General features: G+C 44.8%; 1 protein-coding gene across 4 annotated transcripts in view; it reads right to left on the bottom strand.

Annotated features, from left to right (window-relative positions):
* Erg (ETS transcription factor ERG) overlaps nucleotides 1-24,484 on the bottom strand; it is a 51,294-nt gene that overhangs the window by 6,361 nt on the left and 20,449 nt on the right. Inside the window, exons 3-8 of one of the 4 annotated variants that reach the window (XM_035444288.1) lie at nucleotides 14,879-15,082; nucleotides 14,030-14,110; nucleotides 12,237-12,308; nucleotides 4,275-4,343; nucleotides 3,648-3,704; nucleotides 2,970-3,017 (exon numbers count right to left, since the gene is read on the bottom strand). In XM_035444288.1, coding sequence (XP_035300179.1) covers nucleotides 2,970-3,017; nucleotides 3,648-3,704; nucleotides 4,275-4,343; nucleotides 12,237-12,308; nucleotides 14,030-14,110; nucleotides 14,879-15,082 — 531 coding nt within the window. The remainder of the gene's footprint in view (nucleotides 1-2,969; nucleotides 3,018-3,647; nucleotides 3,705-4,274; nucleotides 4,344-12,236; nucleotides 12,309-14,029; nucleotides 14,111-14,878; nucleotides 15,083-24,484) is intronic. The other 3 variants (XM_035444289.1, XM_035444290.1, XM_035444291.1) reach the window with 3 other exon arrangements.

The raw sequence follows: 24,484 nt of genomic DNA, 5'->3' as shown, positions 1-24,484 counted from the left end.
GTGGTCTCAGCATAGGAAATGTGGCAGTTGACTCGGCACACCAGGGCCATGGACCTATGATGCCTCTGGATGGTGCTCGTAGGCCTAGAGTGTGTTTCCATCTCCTGGCTCCAACTTGGTATCCTTGTCTAGAGAAAGCATCGAAATCTGCAGCTCACAGAAGGAGAAGGGGGCACTTAGCTCAGGTATAAGTCACTCCCTTTTGCTCCATTTTCTAAACGAGCTGAGTGGCCCCTTTGTGGGACGACGAGGACATGATGGGCATTTCATTTAGGCAGTGGGCATGAGCAGAAAGGCTGGTGTGGTCTTGCCTAATGCAGCTTGCCACTCTCCTCCTCCTCCTCCTCTTCCTCTTCTTGCTCTCATGCCCTGTCTTCCTCCCCTTTCTTCCACCTCCTCCTCTTCCTCAGGCTCATCCTCCCAACCTTAACAGCTGCACAACTAAATCCAAGTGTTTCCTTTCTTACCCACAGCCCATGGTTTTCAAAGCTTCCCTCTCCCTCGTCTTCCAGAAATGTTGAGAAAGAAAACACACTCAGACTTTAGAGACCTTCATGGTGCAGACTGAGCCTCCTTCCTGTTGGTTGTGACCCAGGGAAAGCTCTTAGATATCTCAGGCCTCTGACTCCTCTCCGACAGGATGGCGGTAACAATGCTGTGAGCCATACAAACCCTGGAGGGGAACCAGGGTGTAAATATTCCCTGTGAGGGCGAGGTGGGCACCACGTGGAGCGGGAGCTTCCAAGTTGCTGCCTCACGGCATGTGCTGGTGTTCACAGGGCCTGGGCCTCCAGGCATGTCTTCCTTCTAGTCTGTCCTAACAGTGCTGCCAGACCAGCCTTTCTGGAGCCGAGCCATCACCACCTCCAAACGCCGTTGAACACACTCTCTGTGTGTATACGCCCACATGCATTAGTGTGAGTGAGTTGCAGGTGCACATGCCCAGATGCGCGTGTGGAAGTGAGAGAATACCCTTGGGTTGTCTGTCCTGCCTTCCACCTCATCTGAGGTGTCTGTGGTTCACAGCTGTGTATACCAAGCTGTCCCTGTGAGCGCCTGGGGGTTCTCACATCTAGCCTTCCCCTCTTGTAATAGGAGGACTAGAAGCACGTGCTTCTTAACTATCTGGCGTTTTTATGGTGCTGGGATTCAAACTCAGCTCTCACCACTGCACAATAACCACTTTGCCCACCCAATGGTCTTCCCAACCTCACAGCCACTATGGTCATGAGAATCACTAGGAGACAGTTACTCGTGGAAGGCTGAAAGGAGGACAAGGAGGGGCTGCTTGGAAGTCCTGGGCACTAATTGATTGCTCTCAAAATAGACAACGGGCTGTGCGTCCATAGGCTAGAGAGCATATTGTATCTACTGTGCCCATCTCTTCACTAGGTGACAGCTCACTGGGGCCAACTGTATCTTGTCACCCCAGGGATGAACTGATAAACAAGGTTCTGAGCACCTGGTTTGTGCACTGGGCTTTAGCAATGAAGAAAACAGCCTCCTCTCTTTGCAGAGCTTTGCTTAGAACATATTTACTGAATTAATCAACACTAATCACAATTTCATGGCAGACTCCCTTGTTCAATGATGATGGTATCCCACATTCTCAGAGTGTGGATTTTCCCGTGGGGACGTGTGCAATGATGGCATCTGCATTTGTGTGTGTGTGTGTGTGTGTGTGTGTGTGTGTGTGTGTGTGTGTGTTTTCCAACCCCTGTTTGGCTTAAGGTTTGTGAAACAGAAATTCCAGCCTGCACTTGCAGTGTGGCTGTGACATCTTGGCATCGAATTTACAGCTGCGAATATGAAGCAGATGCCATAGAACCCTGGAGTTTGCGCCAGCACAGCTGGTTCTGATCTGAATACAAACAAACAGAACAAGCTCGTTGGCACCAAAATGTGAGGACAGGTGATGGTTCTCAGCCAGGTGTCATGAGGGGTCTGTTTTTCCCTACACTTGAGTTCAGAAATACATCCTCACAGGTGACCACAATTGGAGTCTGATGGCTGTAAGATTATCTTTTTAAAATAACAGTTATTGGATCTGGTTGGTGACGGGTTGAATTATGTCCCCTAAAATTCATATATTAAAATCTGAATTTCAGTCACTCTGAAAGTGACCTGTCTTAATAGACAAGGATTTTACAGAGGTTATCAAGCAAACTGAGTCCACTGATGAGGCCCTTACTCCAGATGACTGGTGTCTGTTTTTAAAAAAGGAAAAGCCCCACACTGAGGAAATCTCCAAGTCTGATTTTCAGAAGCTAGATTTTAAGATGCCAAGCACTGTGGCAAGGGATGAGGCAGATGCAGGTAGATCCCTGGGGCTCACTGGACAGCTGGCCTAGTCTACCTGTAGAATCCCAGACCAGTGAGAGGGCCTGTCTTAACAAACAAAAAGATAGATGGTGTGATATTGTCTATGGATTGATTCCCTAATACCCAAGATTATCCTCTAGTTTCTACATACTTGTACAAGCACACCCACATGAACACACACAGACATACACACATACAGTCAGGTATGGACATGAAAGCGTAGAGAGGAAATGCAATAAAAAGAAACACAGGAAGACGATACCATCCAGAAGCCAGGATGAAAGGCCCGGAGAGCATCCTTTCCTCACAACCCAGACGGCACCAGCCACCAGCAAAAGATTTCTAGCCTCCAGAGCTATGCCAATGCACTGATACTATTAAGCCAAACACAGGCTTTGTTACTTTGTTGCAACAACCCTAGAGAAACATTATGAATTCAATTAAGTTATAAAACTCCTTGCTGAAACTAAAATCTTAATTTATAACCTGATCCATTTTTTAAAAATAAAGTCAAATAAAAAGTTTGGTGACATGAGACATATAAACCAAGTTTCTTAATTGGAGGTTTCTCACCAGTACAAGTTCTCTTTCAGCAATTGTCCCCAATTCCAAAGTAACCATAGAGCAGATCACAAGTGGCAACTCACCTGGATTAGCGAGGCGGCTACTGGTGGGTCCCAGAATCTGGTACGGATCTATAACAGAAGGAAATAAGTCAGACATGGCAGAGGCTTGGTATAATGGAACTCCAGGCCAACAGAACTGTGATTGCAGAGGTGAGAATGCTCCCTACCCCCCAAATTCCCACCTCTACCTCATACATGAGGTAAGATGTCACACCAGATTTCAGGGGAGTTTCTTGCTGGAAGCATCATAGTTATAGAAAAACTTGAGGTCCCAGATTGCCACCACCAACCCATAGCCCACATTATGCCAGGATCTAAGTGGGGCAATGCTAGACCTGGGGCCACAAGGGTCAGGAGGTTCAAGGTCAGCATTCCACCAATTTCTACCTTGGAACTAACAGACATAGGCACTGCGAGACACACCAGGAAAAGTCAAAGCAACAGATCCCAAGGGCATAGCCTCCAGCAATGAGAACTGTTTGCTCACATTCAAAGTTTACAGGCTTTAGAGATAATTTAGAAAAAAAAAAAAACTCAGGATTTTATTAAAATTCTTCCCAGTGAGAAACTAATGGTCTAGACCCCATTTTACACACATGATAGTTATGGAGTTCATTTTAAAGGGGATACAGTCTAATGGAGACTTCCAGCAGAGCCTGTAACCATTTTAGGGTTCCCAAGACAGTTTCTGGAACACACCTAACTGAGGGCGCTGGTCTTCCGTCTTGGGCACTGTGGAAGGAGATGGCTGAGCAGCTGAAAAAGACAAGGTTAAAAAAGAGAGAGACAATTAGCCACAACTCAGATCGGACTGCACATCTTCAATGGTTTTTACTTCATAATCAATTAATTGCCAGCATAGTAATCTTATTCTACAAGAAGCATGTGTGGTCAGAAGAAATTGCCCCCTCTAATGAGATTAAATATAAACACTCTAAAATGTTTTCCACGATTTAAACAATCGACTGTAGCCATTTCTTCTAAACATAATGAAAAAGAAACTCAAGCTGGTTTACAAAGGAGATTGAAATTAACTATGGCATAAAATAAACAGATACGGGGAAAGCACCAGGAAGAAGTGAAGCAGTGTGCAAACATCCCTGGAAACCACACCGTCCACAGTGAGAATCACTGTTCCATTCACTCCTCTTTGTTATGAGAGTAGGCTACATCTCAAGCACAGAGTCACGCTTAAAGACCCCATGTGTTTTGTAGCCAGTGGAAGAGCCCCTCTGCATGTTCAACCACTGAAATCATAGTTTATCCTGATATAGTCACCCCTGCCTTGTGACATGCAGCTCAGGGCAGTGGGGGCTGAGCCTGTACCTTTGGACTGGGGGGTGGGGTGGCCATGGCCGGTCCAGGTTGTTCTCCTGGGAGGCTCATAAGGTAAATCTGTAAAATAGAGATACACAGACTAAAACAAAACAAAAATAGCTATTTTTTATAACAGATTTGCTTCTTAGAATAATACTGAATAAAAATTCGAATGTGATAAAAATTCAATGTAGGTTTTACCTACAAACTGCACTTTGCATATTTTATAGAGATGTATATTTTATTGATCTAAAATTCTCACTTCCGTTTAGCTGAAAACTATCATTGGTAGACTCTCTAGACTTTGCTTGGTGTGTGTGTGTGTGTGTGTGTGTGTGTGTGTGTGTGTGTGTTTTACACATGTTCATATATGTACATGTTACACATGTTACACATGCTACACATGTACATATATGTTCGAGAGCACACACATGTAGAGACTAGAGAAACAACCTTGGAATTGTCCTCAAATGACATTCACCTCATTTTTTGGAATCAGCTTTTGTCATTGGGGCATTGGGGCTCATCTGGGGCTCACTGATTTAGCTAAACTGAAAAGGCACATGTTACCAGGTACAGATCTCTACATGGAAACCGGGATCAATCAGGTCACCATGCTTGCATAGCAAACACTTTACCAGCTGAGACATCTCCCAGGCCCCTGCTGCCCACACTCCTAAAGCCTTTTCCTACAACGAGAAATGGAGATGACAGGTTCCTTTCTCTTCCACAGTCTGACGAATCACAGGATCGATCAGAGTCTACACTTTGATCGTCTTCAGAACTCAGAGCCCACAACTGGCATAATTCATTAATTACTCACAGCCCATGGCTGGCACAAATCCATTGCTTCTTGCCTGGGTTCACCCCAAATCCACCCAGTGACATTCGTGCTTCTGTTTTCTGCCCTCTTCTTGGAAATGAGAGCTGCTTTCTTATCCTCCAGTGACAGTGAACTGCTTCCCTAGACTCCCCCACCCCTGACTTCCCCTTGATAATCTAACCCATTTATATTGTCAGTCTTAATTGGCTTAGTTGTTTTTCTAGGCAAGGGCCCCTCTTTCTTGTTTTTTTTTTTTTTAAGAGAATTTAATATCTCTCTAAGATGAATTGATGAAACAAATTCCGGACCAAAATGATCATCCTACAACATATTAACAATGACCCTGAGCATAAATAACATGCCAATTATTTGTAAGTATTTATATACGATGTTACTTGTGTTATTTGTAAGTGTTTATACACAATGTTACTTGTGTTATTTGTTACTTGTGTTATTTGTAAGTGTTTATACACAATGTTACTTGTGTTATTTGTAAGTGTTTATACACAATGTTACTTGTGTTATTTGTGTTTATACACAATGTTACTTGTGTTATTTGTAAGTGTTTATACACAATGTTACTTGTGTTATTTGTAAGTGTTTATACACAATGTTACTTGTGTTATTTGTGTTTATACACAATGTTGTGTTATTTGTTACTTGTGTTATTTGTGTTTATACACAATGTTACTTGTGTTATTTGTAAGTGTTTATGCACAATGTTACTTGTGTTATTTGTAAATGTTTATACACAATGTTACTTGTGTTATTTGTAAATGTTTATGCACAATGTTACTTTTGTTATTTGTAAGTGTTTATACACAATGTTACTTGTGTTATTTGTGTTTATACATAATGTTACTTGTGTTATTTGTTACTTGTGTTATTGGTAAGTGTTTATACACAATGTTACTTGTGTTATTTGTTACTTGTGTTATTTGTAAGTGTTTATACACAATGTTACTTGTGTTATTTGTTACTTGTGTTATTTGTAAGTGTTTATATACAATGTTACTTGTTACTTGTGTTATTTGTAAGTGTTTATATACAATGATGATACTTGTGCCATGGCCTTTATTACACACTGCATTTGCAGATTTAATAACTGCAGTTCCTCATTCTCAGTGAAGGTTCTGTCACAAATTATCAAGCTTTTAAGTCATCTCAGTTTTCTTTCAGAAATATATCCCAGAAGCATGGCTTTTCCTGCTCTTGTTAACTGTGTATATAAGAAAGCTATTTCCACCTGCAGTATTACTGAACCATTTCAAAGTTGTGGTCTAGGTGTGGCGGCTCAGGCCCATGAGTCCAGCACTTGGGAAGTAGAGGCAAGAGAAGCAGCTAGCTCAGAGTCATCTTCAGTAACATAAATATTTGAGGCCAGCCTGGACTACATGACATGCTACCGCAGAACAAACTAGACCTGGGTGTGATGATGGCTCATGTCTACAATCCTGGCACTTTTGGGGGGAAGGTGAGGCAGGGGGATTGCTGTAAGTTCAAGATCAGTCTAGGTTCCAGGGTAAGACCCTCTCTCAGAACAAATGAACTTGAAAACAAAAGTCCTTGGTTGGTGGGTCTTGTTCAATGTCAAGTGCCACTCTAGACCACCTGAAAGCCACAGTGCCAAACTCCAGTGGGCTTGCTTCTGCCAGACAACAGGGGATGGCTGTGGAATTCTCACTTGGAGGACGGAGTGGTGCAATTATTTTGGGTCTCTCTTTAAGTAAATAATTTAAGCTCACTTAAAACTGGCAATCTGGTGGATCAGCTTTCAAAGAACCCCACTATGTTTCAGAGTGTGAGCCCTTTTCTGTGTTCGTATCCCAAAGAGAACATCGTGAAACCCAACATAGAAATGCCTTTAATTCAATCAGTCTGTTTGGCTGCAGGCATCTCAACTGGTGTGGTCTGTGAAATTCTACCCTCCTGGACTTTGGAGAGTTAGACAGTTTTCTTTTTTAAAACCCCACTATTGCTCACTCTCCTCTGGGGGGAGGGCACTTTTGCATTCTGGGACCTTCAGCTTTTCTGGAGGCTGGGACAACATGTGGGAATGAAATCTGTAGCTGAAACCAATTATAGCTAAATTTTGCCTTACATCTCTGGAAACATTCTGAAAATGGATTCTCAACCTGTTGCAGTTTTCTTTCTAAGATGAAAATTAAAAGTGGGACACAAGGCAGAATTCAGTGAAATGGCTCAGTAGGCAAAGGTACTTGCTTCCCAGCCTTGTAATCTGACTTGGGATCCCCAGTATCTACGCTGTAGAAGACAACCAACCCAGCTACACTGTGGGGCCATGTGCACACCACTACCCCTCACCTCAAGATAAATAAGATGTAATGATATTTATTTTTCAAAAGCTGCTTAGCCAGAGTTTTATGACAGAAATTACTCTAGGAAGAAAGTCAGTAAGTGAGGTGTCCCACCTAGTTCAGAGGCAGACAGACAGACAAAGGCCTATGTACCAAATGAAATTGGTGGTGTCACTAATTGTGCCCTAGATCCTTGCTTCTCAAAGTGTGTTCCATGGCTCACCAACGAAAGACACACTTGAGGCTTACCCTGCACTTACAGAATGAAGCCAGAATCCTGACAAGGTCCCAGCCCACTCACACACAAAAAAAAGTGTGCCAAAGCCAACAAAAGGAAATTTCCACCATAAGAATTCTTATAAAGCTCACCATTCTCCAAGACAATGAGTTCAAGAATGACAGCCAGACTACGTAGATATAACTATAACTATATAACAGCCAGGTGAGGATGGTTCTAGAGGGATCTATGGTGCCTGAACTGGAAAGATACATATGGAAGAACCAGAGAACTGTGAGTTTGTCAACTACACCCAGAAAAGCACTGCTCGTGAAGTGTGGCTGGGGAAAAAAAACAAAAAACAAAAAAAAACTAACCATCTCATTGGAACTAATATTTGGAAGCTCTTTATTCATAAAATCCTTTGAAAGATGAATAGCCAGGCCCCACCCTCCCCTGGAAATAACAACCACCAGGCTGAGTTTCATTTTCAGCCAAGCATTTGAGATGTTTGCACGGACAAGTGATTAACATGTGCACAAACAGACTGCCATGGTAGATATGCTGGTCTTGTTTTCTTCCATGAGAGTCTATGCCAATATTTCCTTATCAGCTACTGGTCACACACTGTGACATTAAGCCCCCTCCTGTGGGACGTGACCTCGGGAAATGCTGACCTGGGGAATTTCTGGTGAGGAGGAACCATCAGGGTGGCAACAGAGCCAGCACTGCATATGTCTGCCCCTGACAGCTTGGAAGACCGCTACCCATGAGCCTTTGCTGCCTGGCCCAACAGAAGAGCATAGGGTTTTTTTTTTTTTAATAAAAAAATATATTATTTTACATTTAAATTTGGTGAGCAGTCTAATGCCCACTGCATTTTTTTTTTGAGTTGTCTTCTTCAAAATAATTAGCTCACACATTTGTGTACAAGAAGTCTCTTTCTGGCATTCAGTCTGCTATTTTAGCTATTGAAAAGCCTGAAGCTTATTAAACCAATCTCATGGACAGGCTTGGGGTGGCTATAGAAGCATAGTGTATACTATGATCCATAGGACAACAACAGCATGGAGACACAGAGCAGGGGCGGCTGGCCTGGTGTAGACAACCACACATAGCAGCTTTGTGTGTTTCCAGAGAGCTGGGACAGTTTCTAACTCTGATGAGGCTCTTTTAAACATCCTTCCTAAGAGTCGGGAGCCATTCCAGCCTCCCGCCTCCCTCCCCAGCAAGGAGTAAGTAAGAGGTTGCATTCTTCATCCCTCAGATCACTGGAGGGGGCTTGCCATTGCCACCCCCTGTGGCTTCCACAGAGCCCCTTTGCATTTTAAAGGACCAAGACTTGGCTCTTGGAACACTGTCCCTCATTCTGCAGGATCTTTACCATGTCTAGTAGACATCTTTGGTGATCCCTTGGAGGAAGGAAGGCATGAGCCCCCTCTCATGCATTTGAAGTTAGTTAGTCAGGAACATGGACAGTTATTGCCTAGAACCGATCCACAAAGCTCCCCCAAACAGAGGAACTCAGATTCTTTGTCTTCTTCACCCCTACATCAAACACATAGATATCATGCTTATGGATGATGACTGGGACTTTTAACTGTGCTTACAAATCTCTGTAGCTGTGTAGGAACTTGGGACAATGCAGTAAGTCTGCTGAGGCCTGAGGACGACGTAGCATCCAACTGAGGGGTGCAGCGCCTTGGGCTCACCGAGCTAGGCCATGCTCAGCAGCACCAAGTTCCAGGGTTCTACGGAGGAGTCCCCCTCAAAGGCACCAGCTTCAAGTTCACACGCCACTGGAAGCTCTGTGTGGTGGTTACACACTCCACTTACTTTTGGTCGCGCCCTTGGTGTGTATCACTCTGTAAAGCTATCGTGGTGATGGAGGAGAAAAGGAAGAGCAGGCGTGAAGCCTTCCATGTAACACACGTGATTTCACGTGACCAGCTCATAAAGGACAGGCTAGCTTATACTGACTAATAAATTCTGTGGCTAGAGCCTGTCTCTGATTTTGACACTTTAACTGGAGACCTCATGGGTCTGTGGCTTCAAAGGAAGTAGACTCAGGGGAGGAAAATGGTTTGTATAGAGAAGCTGGGGAGAAGGGGATTCCAGTGATTGTAACTATAGAACCTGAGAAATGCCGATGCCACAAAAGAATGATCACCAAACCACAGAACATACAAGGATGCCCCAACATCCTAGCAGGGGACCAAAATCCAGATGCTTACTAAATGAAGATGAGTAGAAGACGTGTGGCCTGGATCCATCTCGAACTATGGAAAGCAAAGTAACAAGCATGGAAGAGATAGCTAGGAGGGAGGGAGGGAGGGAGGGAGGGAGGGAAGACAGACTTGGGGTGGTGACTGAGAAGCAGGTGGCTAGAGAAGGAAAAGAAGAGCAGTCGAGAGGAAGCATTTGGAAGTAGGATTCGGGGTGGGTAAGTGTGGGTGGTGGCATCCTGATAAAAGGATGAGAATGCCATCTAATCTGATCTCACGAAACACAGACATCCTGTGGGGTTTTTGTTGTTGTTGTTTTGCTTCGTTTTTTTGTTGTTTTGTTCTGCATTTTTCTTCAGGGAACCTGGTGAAACAGCTCTAGCACAGAGACGGTTGGAAGAGAGTCTAAACCGGCTAAGGACCTCGAAGCCTGGCTTGCTCTGAGGTGCCTACCAGCTTCTGTCCCTAGTGCTGAATTGGAGAAACGAGTTGAATATGGACACACAAGGGACAGGAACATGGGTCTTTGTCACCAGACTTTCAAGAAGCCCCTCCCCTTGCCTAACCCTGCAGAGGGTCCTTCTCTGTGTCTTGCTGGGTGTGTTTCTTTCTCCCTGGGGGCTGCTTCTGTCTGAGACTGCCCCTGCTGCTACCTGTTGAAACCCCGACCTTTTAATTTTTTAATTGGTTCAGAAAATGCATCTAGACAGTGACACCACCACCCTAAAAGCAATGGAATGACAGGGTCCCTTGTCCAGTCTCAACAACCAGCTTACCACAGTGGCTCACAAACCCTGGCCTTGAAATCCAGCCAGGAGCATTCCTGGGGTGGCTTTAAACAAACTTATTTTTTAATGGGCTAATTAATCTTAAAGGCCAAATGCTCTGCAGGGAGCTTTCATTTATTTAGTTTTAACTATAAGTAGAAGCATTTCTGAAAGATCCCTGGAATCATTCATTTCCATTTATACTGTCCACTGTGTGTTCCACAAGATGCCCTTGTAGCGAGCAAGTTCAGAAAGTCCCGGAGCCAGGGAATGTGTGCCTCTCTGCTCTTCGTTCTCAATGCTCTTGATGGAGTTCTTTGGGGATGTTTGAGTTAACTGCACACACTGGATCTGGTGGTCCATTACTTTATTGACCTCTAACATGACAGGGGACTTTGGCTGGGCGTTTTCACGTGGTTTCTGGGAACAGAGGCAAGCCTCCTCTCTCAGGTCAGAGAAGAAAAAATCACTAGCCTGACATCGCATGGCAGCTACAAAGCAGGGCCACGGTGCTCAAGAGCTCCAGGAAGTGTCCCTCTTGCCACCATTCAAGGCAGCTCAGCCCTAGTCTGTCTTCCTCCCTTGAAAGAAAGAGCTTCCAAGCCTGGGAACCAGGTCAACCTGGGCTGGGGACGACGACATATATGCTGGACCAAGGTAGGAGTATGGGAAATTCCCTATGCTTTCTGGAACCGGGATCCCTTCAGTGTTCAGTATGGCGTGAGTAGTTACGGCCCCCGTGAGGGGATGGTGTTTAGGAGTGATATGTCCCCAGGTCACAGTGTCCTCTCCCTGGCTGTCTGGTTGCATCCATGTGACCCTGAGTCCTTCCACCCCAGTTGCCTTCTCCCCTGCTTCATCTGAAACACTGACAAGTTCTTGGCTATCTCTGGCTCAGGTAACACCACTGAGTTATCTTCCTGCCAGCTTACTGCCATTCCCCTTGTCCGACCCAGACAAGGCACTCAACCAACCACGGACCTGGGGTAATGTGCAAGAGAGCACTCCGGAGACAGATGGTGTCTGGAGCCCGGCTCAGCTTTCCATTCCCAGAGGCTAACTCAGTGATTGGCATTGGATAGGTGTTTATTTTTAAATGAATGATGTGTAAATTAATTACCTAATTAAATAATCAGAAAAGACATAAGGTGTGATTCTCATGTAAATATTATTGCTGGATGCTCCTTCTCTGAAAAATGGGTGAAGAGAATCAGTCGCTACTGATTTTGGAATTGCTCTTCCCTCAAAGGGGACAGACTGAACACTCATCCTTCCCTTGACTTGATAGAGCAAGGGGTTCCTTTCTTGGGTGTTGGCCCAAATCGTCAAAGCTACTATATAAGGCCCTTATCTGTTTCTGACTCGACAGCTGGGCCCCCTCTATTGTGCCTCTGAATGAAGCAATGGGACTGAATTTTGGTTGTGCATCAACAGAGGCAGGACAAAGACTGTATGTCAGGTCCAGGACACGCTCCTAGGGTAATAGGTGTTAGCCTACCTGTCAGGACATGCTCCTAGGGTAATGGGTGTTAGCCTACCTGTCAGGACATGCTCCTGGGGTGATGGGGTGTTAGCCTACCTGTCAGGACATGCTCCTGGGGTAATGGGGGTGTTAGCGTACCTGGCCTAGTTGTAATTCTTTGCGTAGCTTCAGGATATACTGAAGTATTTGGGAAAATAAAAGCTGCACCCCCTGCAGACAAAAGGAAAGACAAAGTGTGAAGGTCCTTGTGGTGTCACCAGTGCCACCAACCTCACCCTGCAGTGTCAGGGGAGGCCTCGAATGCCAGTAGAGTTCTTGGCTAACAGGAGCCCTGGGTCAGATTCAGATTCTGAATGTGGACACTTGTCTCCTATGTGCTTGAAATATTATGCTTTCTTTATTATTTCCTTGTAAGCGTCTTGATGGAGCCCCACTGTACCCCACCAGAAATCTTATTTTATTAAAATGTATTGCATATTGTATATGATTCACAAGATATCTTAACAGATCTTGGAAAGCAGATCTTGGAAAGAATTGTACATATTTTGCCTAAGATTCTATGGATTGTATTAAGGATTAATCCATGTCTCTATTCAAATACATGATTCTCCTTATTTTCATCCATCAGTGGTCATCAACCCAGATGAGGGAATTTCCCCTTTGGCATTAAGTCCTTCGGAAATCTATCACCCTGGTTCTTGGATGGCCTCTACGTATAGCAATAATACAATTAATGAACTCTGAACTTTGGTGGAATATTTAGTCACTGCTAAAGAATTTCTAAATGAGCATGTCACGAGAGTCTGTGTGTGGCTCAGAGGTGTTTCCTAAGAGGGGGGTGGGGAATGACTCTTTGCTAATTTTGGCCACAAGACCATTAGCATGTGCAATGCAGTGGGAAGGGAGAATTTAAAGCATGACATGTTACATTAAAAGTGTACTGTTTGGATACTGAGGACTCAGACAAACCAGGTATTTACTACAGATAGTGAACTGGGGCTCAGTTCATATGTACTGGACACTTAAACAAAAGGAGACTATTTGGTAAGTTGCTGTATGCTCAGTTTAGGAGACCCATGTTAGGGCTTGCTTGCCTGCAAAGAGACACAGGCTTCCTAGCTCTCGCTGCTTTCAGCCCCTGCTGGGTACTAGTAGGGAGTGGTCCTAGCCTAACCCAAGGTGAGCAGCAAGTGGCCAGGGATCCACCTGTGACACCGTCAGGAGGGGGCATAGATCTGTGCAGGGAACATGAGTGACATATTTATCCACAGAGAACCCCAGGCATACTGAGAGCAGGAGGGGAGGGTAGCCAGCACCTAGCACCCTGCTAGGCTCAGTCATGCAACAGACACAAGGTAGAACCTGGTCAGAGACAGGAAGGAAGGCGAGGGACTGGGGCCAACTCATATTCCCCAAAGTTGCTGCAGGGTTTCCCTTGGAATAGAGCTTTGCAAAAAGTATGAAACACTCCTTCCATGGCCCTCTGCAAACATAAGAATCTGTGCAGAAGATTAAATCAAGGCAAGCCTCAGGGCCCCAAACTGAGAGACACCAAGGAACCCTAGGGAACACTGCTTTAGGGAAGAAGATGGAGGGGAACAGACACATGGGGGCTCGTGTCCCAGGGACTCTTCCGTCTCCATGGGCAACAGGACTGGAGGATTGGGACTAACAGTGCCACATGTTGGGGGTTTGTACAATTAGTCCAAAACAAAACAAAACCACAAAAAAATCCTTTGATGCCTAAGGGGATTGTGGTGGAAATAACAGTGAAGTAGGGTCAGATACCCAACGACCCTAACCTTTTTTCACCTGCGACCTGCCTTCTGACCTCTAACCTCTGACCTCTAGCCTCTAGCCTCTAACCTGTAACTTCTAACCTGTGGATTTCACTAGAAGCATGCACCTGTAGACAGGAACCTATGCATTACCTGTGTTCCTGGCATGCATTAACCGTGGAGAATTCTGTAAAGCCTTATCAACGTCGTCTGAAGTCAAATGCGGAAGGGGAGCTACAAAACAAAACAAAACACAGAGCAACACTGAGATGAAAGGGGGGATGAAAGAGTGGTCTTTCTTAAAGGAAAACATACCTCCCCACCCTAGCCTGGGGCGCCAGACCCGTCTAAACCCTCGACACTGGTTAATGTGTTAAATACTAGAAGGGATGACACCATACGGGCGAGAAGGTTGTGGGATGAGAGACACATCCACCAAGGGAGGCTCTCCACCTGCTTGCCCTTGGGATCCTTCTGGACCATGTTCCAAGTCGTCAACACTAGACTATGTAGCAACCCTTCAGACATGACCGACACCGACCAGTGTGCCACCCATTCTGTTCATCAGAAGCGAAAACCTCCCCATCTATGTTCAGTTTGGATGGAGGGAGGGACTCCACACAGTTGTGGTTTTTTGTTGTTGTTTTGTTTTGTTTTTTTGTTTTGTTTTGTTTTGGTTTGGTTTTTCGAGACAGGTTTTCTCTGTGGCTTTTGGAGGCTGTCCTGGAACTAGCTCTTGCAGACCAGGCTGGTCTCGAACTCACAGAGATCCGCCTGCCTCTGCCTCCCGAGCTCCACGCAGTTCTAAGGAAGAAGGCGACCCGCAGTCCCATCCAGGAAGACGGCACTGTTCATCTACATCATGAAGCCCTAAGCTCTACCGTGTGGTCCTCATTGAGTGAGAGCAAGAGGATGCTGGGAGCTGCCCTGTCTGAACCTACTGGAGTTGGGTCTGCAACCATGGCTACCGAGCGAGGGCGGGCGGGCGGGCGGGCGGCTTACTCTCTCTGAGGTAGTGGAGATGTGAGAGAAGGATGTCGGCGTTGTAGCTCGGGGTGAGCCTCTGGAAATCGTCTTTCGTCATCTTGCACAGCTCCTTCCCGTCAATGTTCTGAAACAACAAGACGTCCACGTCTAGAAGACCGTATTCTTTCACTGCCCATTCCAGCCACTGTCGGACATGGTCTGTGCTCCACAGAGTAGGGTCTGAAAGGGAAGGAAGACAGACTGGTCACTCCTAAAGGCAAATCTGAAGCAGAGAGTGCATCCCAGTGGTCAGCGCGCCAGCCCAGGCCTTGGAGCAGCCTCCCTCCTCCACAGAAGCACACGCCTGGGGCCAAGCTCAGTAAGTCACAGCAAGAGGAACAAGCAAGAGGGGGTGTAAGTCACAGTAAGTCACAGCAAGAGGGGGTGACAAAAAAAGAGCCACACGCACAGATCTCCACCGTCAGAGTGAAGCATCCTCGAGTTGAGGAGAATTTGATCTGCCTCTGCTGTAGCTCACAGTTTCCTGTAATAGATATCTGGGTTCGTTTTTTTTTTTTTTCCAGTTATTTTTCACTTTTATTTATTCATCTAAGAAAACGTACAAGACTAAAAGGCATCCCTCAAAAAATTACTGATGTGTTTATATAAAAGCTAGAGTCATAATACATTGTCAAGAGAGTGCTAATTATAGATTACAAAACCAGTATAAATAGGGCCGGGGCAGTAGCTCAGCCTGTAAAGTGTCTGCTTTGCAAGCATGAGGATCTGAGTTAAAGTCCCAGAACCTACTTTAAAAAAAAAAAAAAAAAAAAGTGGGTACAATGGCGTTCACTTGAAAGCCCAGAGACGGGTAGATCCCTGAGGCTCACCAGTAAGTCAGCCTAAGGTGTTTGATGAGTTCCAGAAGTCAGCTGGCCTCCACATACATACCCAGATATCTCTCTCTCTCTCTCTCTCTCTCTCTCTCTCTCTCTCTCTCTCTCTCTCTCTCTGTGTGTGTGTGTGTGTGTATGTGTGTGTCTGTCTCTCTGTGTCTCTGTCTCTGTCTCTGTCTCTGTCTCTCTCTCATAAAAATAACAACCACATCTGTGCAAACTACTAACCAGGGAGTTTGAAATAAAGTACAGGGGACTTAAAACCCTTTTTACAGCTAATGTGGCTTGACTGTGGCCAGGTTTTTCTCAAACAGACGGGGAGTGGAAACGGGGACTGGAGATACCCAGGTGGGGCATGAAGACGGGTGTGGAAACGGGGACTGGAGATACCCAGGTGGGGCATGAAGACGGGTGTAGAATTGGGGGAGGTGGGGAGGAATGCAGGTGGGAAGATGGAGCTGAGGGTGGGGATTAGGAGTAGAAATGGAAGTTGGGGTCAGAAAGGTCAAACTTTGCAATGTGGAATTTCAGAGTCACTAGGAATTTCTGAGGTGTGGAAAGCTGTCTTTAATTACTGCGAGCACAGAGCACTCAGTGACAATAAAGGAGACTCTCTTGGGAGTCAGAGCATGCATGTTTGGACTCTGGCCCCACCCCCTTATGGGTGAAAACATTGCCTTCTCTGGAGTTAGTCTTATTTTCCTATGGCTAATTAAATGCACTGCTGGGGGGGGGGGTCAATGAGATAATGTAGGGACACTTGGCCAACAGTAACAAACTGCAGAGAAGAGAAGCGTCCACAACTCTGCTAAAATGAAATAATCAATCTAATTTCCAGGGCTGCCTCTTCCTTTGTACACAAAAGCCTGATTTCTCTCTTATTTTAAGAGCCTTTTGGAGGTGCTTCTGTTGAGTGAGTCATAAGCCAATGGAGATAAGACACTGTTCGTTCAGCTTCCTCCTGGGAAGTTGGGGTGTTTTGGAAACAGCCATGTCCATGTTCCAAGGACAGCAAAAGAGCAAGGGCCCTCATCACGGAGAAGCATCAGAGATGCTCCTGCATTGTATCTTGTATCACACGATCAATGGTCCATAGTTTTATGAACTCTGTTTTAGTCAGCTGGGTCTTAAAACATATAAACACACCATCATATAGAGTTCCCAATTATGTCATTCTTAGTAACTATGTGTGGAAGAGACCTGTGTGAGCAAGGTGGGAGGAAGCCATAAAGACTTTCTGTGTTTGGGGAGATGACTCTGAGGTTAAAGACACTTGCTGCCAAGCCTGGCAACCTGAGTTTGATCCCCAGGACCCACACAATATGACACATCCAAGTTGTCCTCTGATCCTCACACACTAGCCATGGAGAGCCCTATCTGCCAACACAGTAAATGAATTAACATGCAATAAAAAAAAATAAGAAAACCCGTATTCTATTGCCATGAAATAAAATTCTGATTCAGCTGAGTTCATCAGCTGCCAGGAAACTATTAATAGATATTGACTGAAATTAGGTAAAAGAGTCCTGTGCTGTCAATAGCAGACCACACTGTCATGAAACACAACATAGTCAAACACTAACACTTCAAAAGTCCTTCTAGAGAATAGGATTAAACGTGATCTGAATTGATGAAGAATATCCACGAGAAATGCTGTGCCTTCCAGACATAAAGGTCACTCTTAGTTATGAAAAATGTGGAATATACAATAAAATAAAATGTACCTCACAAGCCATATTGAAGGCCTAGTGTAAGGTCTTTGTTGACAACCACAGGTCTGGGTCAGGTGACCCACTCTGAATCTGAGAGCAGCCTAGGAAATAGGACCAAACACTGGGCCTCTGAATGAGGGCAGAGCCCCTGTTTACAAAGCAGGCCCAGGAATTTCAGAAGTGCTCAATACCACAAACTGAAATTTGACTCTGAGAGAGGGACTTCCTCAAAGCTGTTTTTGAAACCTTCAAATTTATAATTGACGGCTTGTGGTTTATTTTCATCTATCCTCTTGGCACTAGTTTTTAATTTTATTGAAGTTTGGCTAGAGAGCAAGGTCTACTACAACACTGATTTTTTAACACTCTGGTTTGCTGGCCTTTGTGATGGCAGAGACCAAGGAGTGTTTGCAAATGTCCCTTTGTGTATTTAAAAGCAAATGTTACCTGTACATGCCAATTCTATAACTAACACACACACACACACAATTTTGTCATTGACTTACCAGTTACTGAGAAAGTTAAATCAAACTCACTCACTGAAATAAATTCTGTTTCCCTCATAATTGTCTATTTATTTTGAAACTATGTTACTAGGTACATTTGTTTATCACCATTATGTCTTTCTATGAATTCAATATTATGTAATAAACCTCTGCCATTTCCACTAAGGCTTTCTGTCTAAAGTCTTGTCAATGTTTTAATTTTTTTGGATTCTTGTTAGTGTTTGATCAATATGCTTCATTCCAGCTGTTTGCTCTAATTATTTTTTGTGTGTAAAATGTTTTTATAAATATCCATAATTGGTTTGGGTGAGTTACTTCATTACTACATTTAGATTTTATACTTCTGTTGCTCTTGCTTTGCTACCTCTTTCTCTGCCTCCTTCCTAGGATCTAATTTGATTCATTTATTCATCATTATCTTATGTGTCTAGGTGCCCTCTCAACGTGCCGTGTGCCATGTGTGTGCAGTGCCAGTGGAGACCAGAAGAGGGCATCAGATTCCCTGGAATTTAGAGCTACCATGTGTTAGGTGTTAGGAATGGAACTTTGGTCTTCTGCAAGAGCAGCCAGTGCTCTTAACCACTGTGAGCCATGTTTTAACCCAAATCTTATCTGTTTTTATTTTTATTTTCATCCCCTCTCCTACTGCTTTGGCCATTTCTCTTATTTCTTGTTGTTATTTAAAATAAATTTAAAGTTTCATCATCAAAGTTCTCTTTTTATCCATCTCCTACATGAGAGGACTGCCATTCCACCTGTTCCAACCCCTGTCTAGGAGGCCATGGTGGTTATTGACACAATCCAGAATCACCTGGGACGAGATTCCCAATAAAAGACTATCTACATTGGGTTGGCCATGAGTGCATCAGTGAGTGCATTGATGAGTGCATTGGCTAATAAATTGATTTGGAAAGTCCCAGCCACCTCCAGGCAGCAGCATTCCCTAGGCAAGGGTTCCTGAATTGTACACAGTGTAAAAGGAGTGCTGGGTAAGCCACTGAAAATGCTACACGGATACATGTGACAGCCATTTCACACTCCTGTCACTGCAATTGTTTTGAGAAATAAACCTTTTCTTTCCCAAATTACTTTTGCCACAGCAGCAAAGGACAGAGAATATGTTTGTTACTTTGTACCCATCTGTTTCCAAAGTATATACTTAACTTTATTCCCCCAAGTGAGGGACAGTTAGCAATAGACTCTCACTTTTGCTTGAAAAAAAATCTAATCTCACCCTCAATTTATATAATAAATCAGACTATTTCTACAGTTTCCTGTGTATTCGCACAATGATTCTCTTCTTCATTTAGAACTACTTAGAAAAGGCCATGGCAGAATCTCATTAATTCAACAGACTCCACTGTGTTATCCCTGAGCTCTCCTTGGGTGTTTTTATTGGTGTCATATGGGATTAAGAGTTTACATGGGAGTCATACAACACTGGGCTAGAATTCTGGCTTTCCACAACACTGAATGGAGCATCTAGGGCAACTCTCTGGGCACCATAGCTTTTCTTCCTCAGTAGAGTGAGAACAATGAATATTCCCCATGTCGTATCTTGGCAGGGCCTTGCTGTGTGCAAGCGCTTGACGATCATGCGTATACAGTAGGTGGCAGCTGTCATCATTCTATTCTGTAAAACTGCAGTCTTACATATGTCCCCAAGCCATTTCCTCAGCCACCATCAGCTGGTAACTTCACAGATAAAGGAAACCCTGACTTCAGGGTTTCAGTTCTCATTTGTCCGGTGGTTTACTTGGTGGGGTTGGCACAGCAGGAGTCCAAACAGAAACATGACATATGAGCAAGGTCACCAAGAAAGCTTGGTGGGGGTGACAAAGGCAAATGAAGGACTGATTATAGGGATTTTTTTTAACCAGTGGTTTTTTTTTGGCAGACCTGGGCATTAGCTCTGGCCCCATGCAGCTGTGTGGGAGACCCTGGGACAGTGTCTTCATCTCTTTGAGTATTGATTTTCTCATGTTCAAAGGGAGAGTTTGGACTGTGATTTCAAATCACCTTGAAACTCCCATTATCTCTGATTCCGACTTAATAAGTGACAATTATCATCTGCTCAACAGGTTGCCTTTACTGTCCCTACCTGCAGCTCTGGTGATTAGGACACCGTGGGCACAACCTAGTCACACACAGCCCCATAAATTAACAAATGCTGCTATGGTGAAAATGTGCTGTCCAGCTGTCAGAGCCCAGGGGGGGCTTTCTAGTCCTCATCACCTGTCTGTTTCCTGGTCCAGCTCAGCAATGTCACTCTCAGGGAGGGTCATGTCAATCCTTTATCACTCTGAGGACTCCAAACTCTGCTACATGAAGCCACAGGAGAGTCCCAGTAATCTGCCATCACCTTCCCAGGGCTGACTCTAATGTCACTCACTCAGCCTTTTCACAACACGTGGGAAGATCAGGCTGCTGAAAGGCAGAGTCACAACTGTACCAGGTAGGCGGTCAGGTCTGCAGGCTCCAAGAACACCTCTTCTAGAATTCTGTGCTTCGATAAGCATTACCTCTCCTATAAAACAACTTTTTAATTGTTTTCCCCAATGGCACTTTTCATCTTGACTACCGGGAAGCTCAAAGCCACACCAGTGGCTTCACAACAGCATCTTGGCCAAACCTGTCATCGGCATGACTTCATTCTTGCGTGTGTAATTTTAACTGCTCGGCACTGAATCTGAATTTTGGTGGATCAGTAGTTTGGGTCACACATGTCTGGTCTGTTGTTTATGGCTCTAAAAGCATCTTGGATCTGTTTTAGAATTAAATGCCACTGTCTCTACTTATATAGGTGTGCATGTACCTAGGGATTATGCAGTGAAACAAAAGCCTGGTAAGAAATAATTGGTCACATGTCATCAGAGAAGAGACTGGCTAGAGAACTAAGCACGTACACGGAAAGCACTTAAAAGAGGTCCTGAAGGATAAGCAGAGTGTGTCAGCAAAGGAAGGAAGAAGGGTGGGTACCACAGCTGCACAACAGCACTGATGCTGGGCTGAAGATGCAGGGTGTGCAGCAGGATGCCTGGGGGCTAGGGCATGGCTGAGGAAGAGGGCAGAAGCTCAGGGAACAGAGGAGCTGAGACAAATGGTGGAGGCTGGAAAGGGACCGTGACCGCTACAAATGAAGCTTTCACCACCTCTCGTTTACATTGCCCCCTTCGCTCAGATATTCTAGAACACTCATGAGAGCCAGTTAGTGGACTCTCATACATTCTCCTGTCACCCAACCGGGTGAGCATAGCTACCTCAGCTCCTTATAACTGTCTCCAAAGAAACTGCTGTCAGAGGAATGGGTGCTCAGTGCACACTTCCTGGGTGATCCAACAAGGAAGGGCTGGGTAAGACAGAATGCCAGGACTTTCCACCATAAGTGTTTGGAGACAGAGAAGAAAGAACACAGTCTCGTAGGCGCCTTTGTCCATGGTGATAGAACACAGGAAAAACTTAGAAAATGTAGGGCAAAGGAAGACATGGGTGTGGCCAGTCAGTCTCCCAGATACTGATATCAAAGGGTTTGAGCTAATTGTCTTAAAAACAAAACTAAAATGTGGGAGAGAGAGAGAGAGAGAGAGAGAGAGAGAGAGAGAGTTGTTTGAACAGCTCAACATTTTAGCACCTATTTTAGGGAATAAACAAAAGGAAAAATCTTTCAAAAATGCTGTAATCTGCTAAAACCAGAGGTCCTATTGCATTTGTTCAGCATTTTGCAACTTTTAAGAATGTCATGAAGACGGTGACTGTGCACTCCTCTTTACTGGCCCACTCCATCAGCACATCCTGACATATTCCACCAATAATGAAATAGCAGCCTCCATTCCACAGACTTTTAAGAATCACAGAATGGTGTGGTGGTGGCTCAGGCTTTTAACACTAGCTCTTGGGAGGCAAAGGGAAGTGAACCTCTTAGTTTAAGGCTACCCTGGTCTACAGAGCAAGTTACAGGGTAGCCAGGACTACACAGAGAAACCCTTTCTCCAAAAAAAAAAAAAAAATGACAAAGGAACACCCATCACACAGGGGACACTGTGCTGGATGGCAGACACTTGTGAGATGCAAGATGCTCACACTGTCTAGAGTATCAACTCCATGTGTAGTGATAATCCACTGTTTCTACACACCGATCTGTGGCCACAGCCTTGGAAACACCTGGAAATCAGACTTCCGAGCTAAGCCCACTAGATCTGGGCTATTGTTAGGAACCAAGGACAGGAGACACAGCTCTAGTGTGGGGCTCAGTGCCATCTGTCACAATGGAAATACAAGCTGACACCAAATGCAGCTGAGGAATGATCTTTTTCCCAGACTAGGGACACAGAACAGTCGTTCCAGATTTCAGTCAACGCATTACCTGAGCTGGTCAGCACCTTGTTATAAAGTGGGCTTTGATTTGATGGTTTTCTAGTGCAGGTGTTCCCAGCAGTATTAAAATGATGAGGCTAAGCTAGTCTGTCTACCAGAGTAATGTAGGAAATGTATTTGCCACTAACAGTATCTCAGTTTATAATGAACTGATTGGTGTGTAATCTCATAGCAAGCAGAAGAATGTACAGATGTTCATGTTTACACAGATACCATGTGAATCACATGTTTACATGGATACCATGTTTACATAGTTATCATGTGTACCACATGTTTACACCCATACCATGTATACCACATGGATACCATGTATGCCACATGTTTACACAGATACCAAGTGTACCACACATGGGTCTCCCTTTATGTTAAATTCTTCTTTTGTCTACATATTACATACCTTTACTGTAAATTTGAGTCTATCCTGCTTTTCTACATGTCTGTACATATATTTCTTCAATTCATTTTGGCATTCTTAAATTCAATTCTGGCATATCCATACATATGGACATGCCTATGATTGCCCCTCACTAATACTTTCTGAGCTTCTTAGCTCCTGAGTGGGTCTCAAGGTCAAAGCTAATGGAGTAACTTTTCAAAATGAACTCCAAGTCTGATGGGTCCAGAGAGCAGAGTTGCCAAGCCCTCCATTTGGACTCTGTTTTAGTCTCAGTCTTTGTCTTTCCCCTCCCTCCCTCCCTCCCTCCTCCCTCCCTCCTCCCTCCCTTCCTCCCTTCCCTTCCCTCCGTCCCTTCTTCTCTCTCCCTCTCTGACATGAATGTTAGCATGCAGTGATAGAAAGAGAAAATGCTTGAGAGCAATTAAGACTTCAGTTCACATTGTTGGGCACCAGACACTACATCTAAGCAGCAGGAGTTCCAGGAACCAGACTCAGGTCTGGAGATTTCCATGTGTGTAGGCTCTCCACACCCCAAAGGTGCCGAGACATCTGGAAAACCTGTGCCAACAGCTGCTTCTCTCTCTCTCTCTCTCTCTCTCTCTCTCTCTCTCTCTCTCTCTGTCTGTGTGTGTGTGTGTGTGTGTGTGTGTGTGTGTGTGTGTGTGTGTGTGTGTGTGTTCATCTGTGGACATGTGAACACACATACCTGGAGCTTGACCAATAACTGAAAAATCCACCACTTGCAAAACCATCCAGAGCACTGTCTTACCAACACCATTAACTGAATAACTGCCTACCTTGGCATGAAGCAACCCAAGGAGGGAAGAGCTGAAAGAAAGCTTCCTTCAGAATGAAGAAACAGCTCTCTCGACCCCATGCCAGCTGGAGCCCATCTGCAGAAGCATGCTTTTGCCTGTCCAGACATCACTGTACGAGTGCCTGTGAATAAGAACCCCTGACACTCTGACTCGGCCAGTCTGATTGTTCCCCTCATGTTCCTCTATTGAAAGACCTTCAAGTCTGGCCTCACCTCACTCGAAAAGACCTTGATAACATCGAAGCACCCTGATGATACCTCAGAAATACAAGATGGCCCAAAGCAGCAACACCCACCATGACTCTATGAGGACGAGATGGGTGCTTCGGATGGGCCTCTGCTCAGCTTAGTCCTCTTTATTTTTTTAATTTAGAAAAGAATTGTATTAATTGTCTAAATTATATTGTAAAAATACCTTTGAAGCTGACTAAAGCTTGCTAATGTTCCCTTCTGTTCCAGGGACAGAGAAGAGGACTCCCATCTACTGTGCAATCTCTCTACCACTAAGCCACACCCTGGACTTGTGGTTTACTTCCTAAGGCTGACTCCTTGAGGCCACCATGCTTCTCAAAGTCACAATGGCTGTATCACAGCTGATGTGGGAGACACACCTTTGCTCTCCTGTTGTCCTCCCCCACCTCCCTAGCTCTAAGGACTCTCTGTGTAGCTGTGGCTGGCTGGCCTGTTACATGACAAAAACTGTTTGCCTTGGGTGAAGAAATGAAGTTTTTCAGGAGGAAGGCAGAGGCAGGTGGGCTGGGTTGGGCTCCTCATGGGTTCCCGAATCCTCCTATTCACACCCAGCCATGGCACCCTGCCATCTACACTCTTGGGCACTCATCAATAGCAGAGCCCAGGACATGCACATTCCCACCCAGTGAGAACTGTCCCCATGCAGAGGCACACTGGCGGCTTCAGAGTATACAGCTCAGTGGCTGTG

This window comes from Cricetulus griseus, chromosome 4 (assembly GCF_003668045.3).
Source record: "Cricetulus griseus strain 17A/GY chromosome 4, alternate assembly CriGri-PICRH-1.0, whole genome shotgun sequence".
NCBI classification, from domain to species: Eukaryota; Metazoa; Chordata; class Mammalia; order Rodentia; family Cricetidae; genus Cricetulus; species Cricetulus griseus.
Note: the sequence above shows the minus strand (reverse complement) of the source record. Positions and strands in the feature narration are given on the sequence as shown.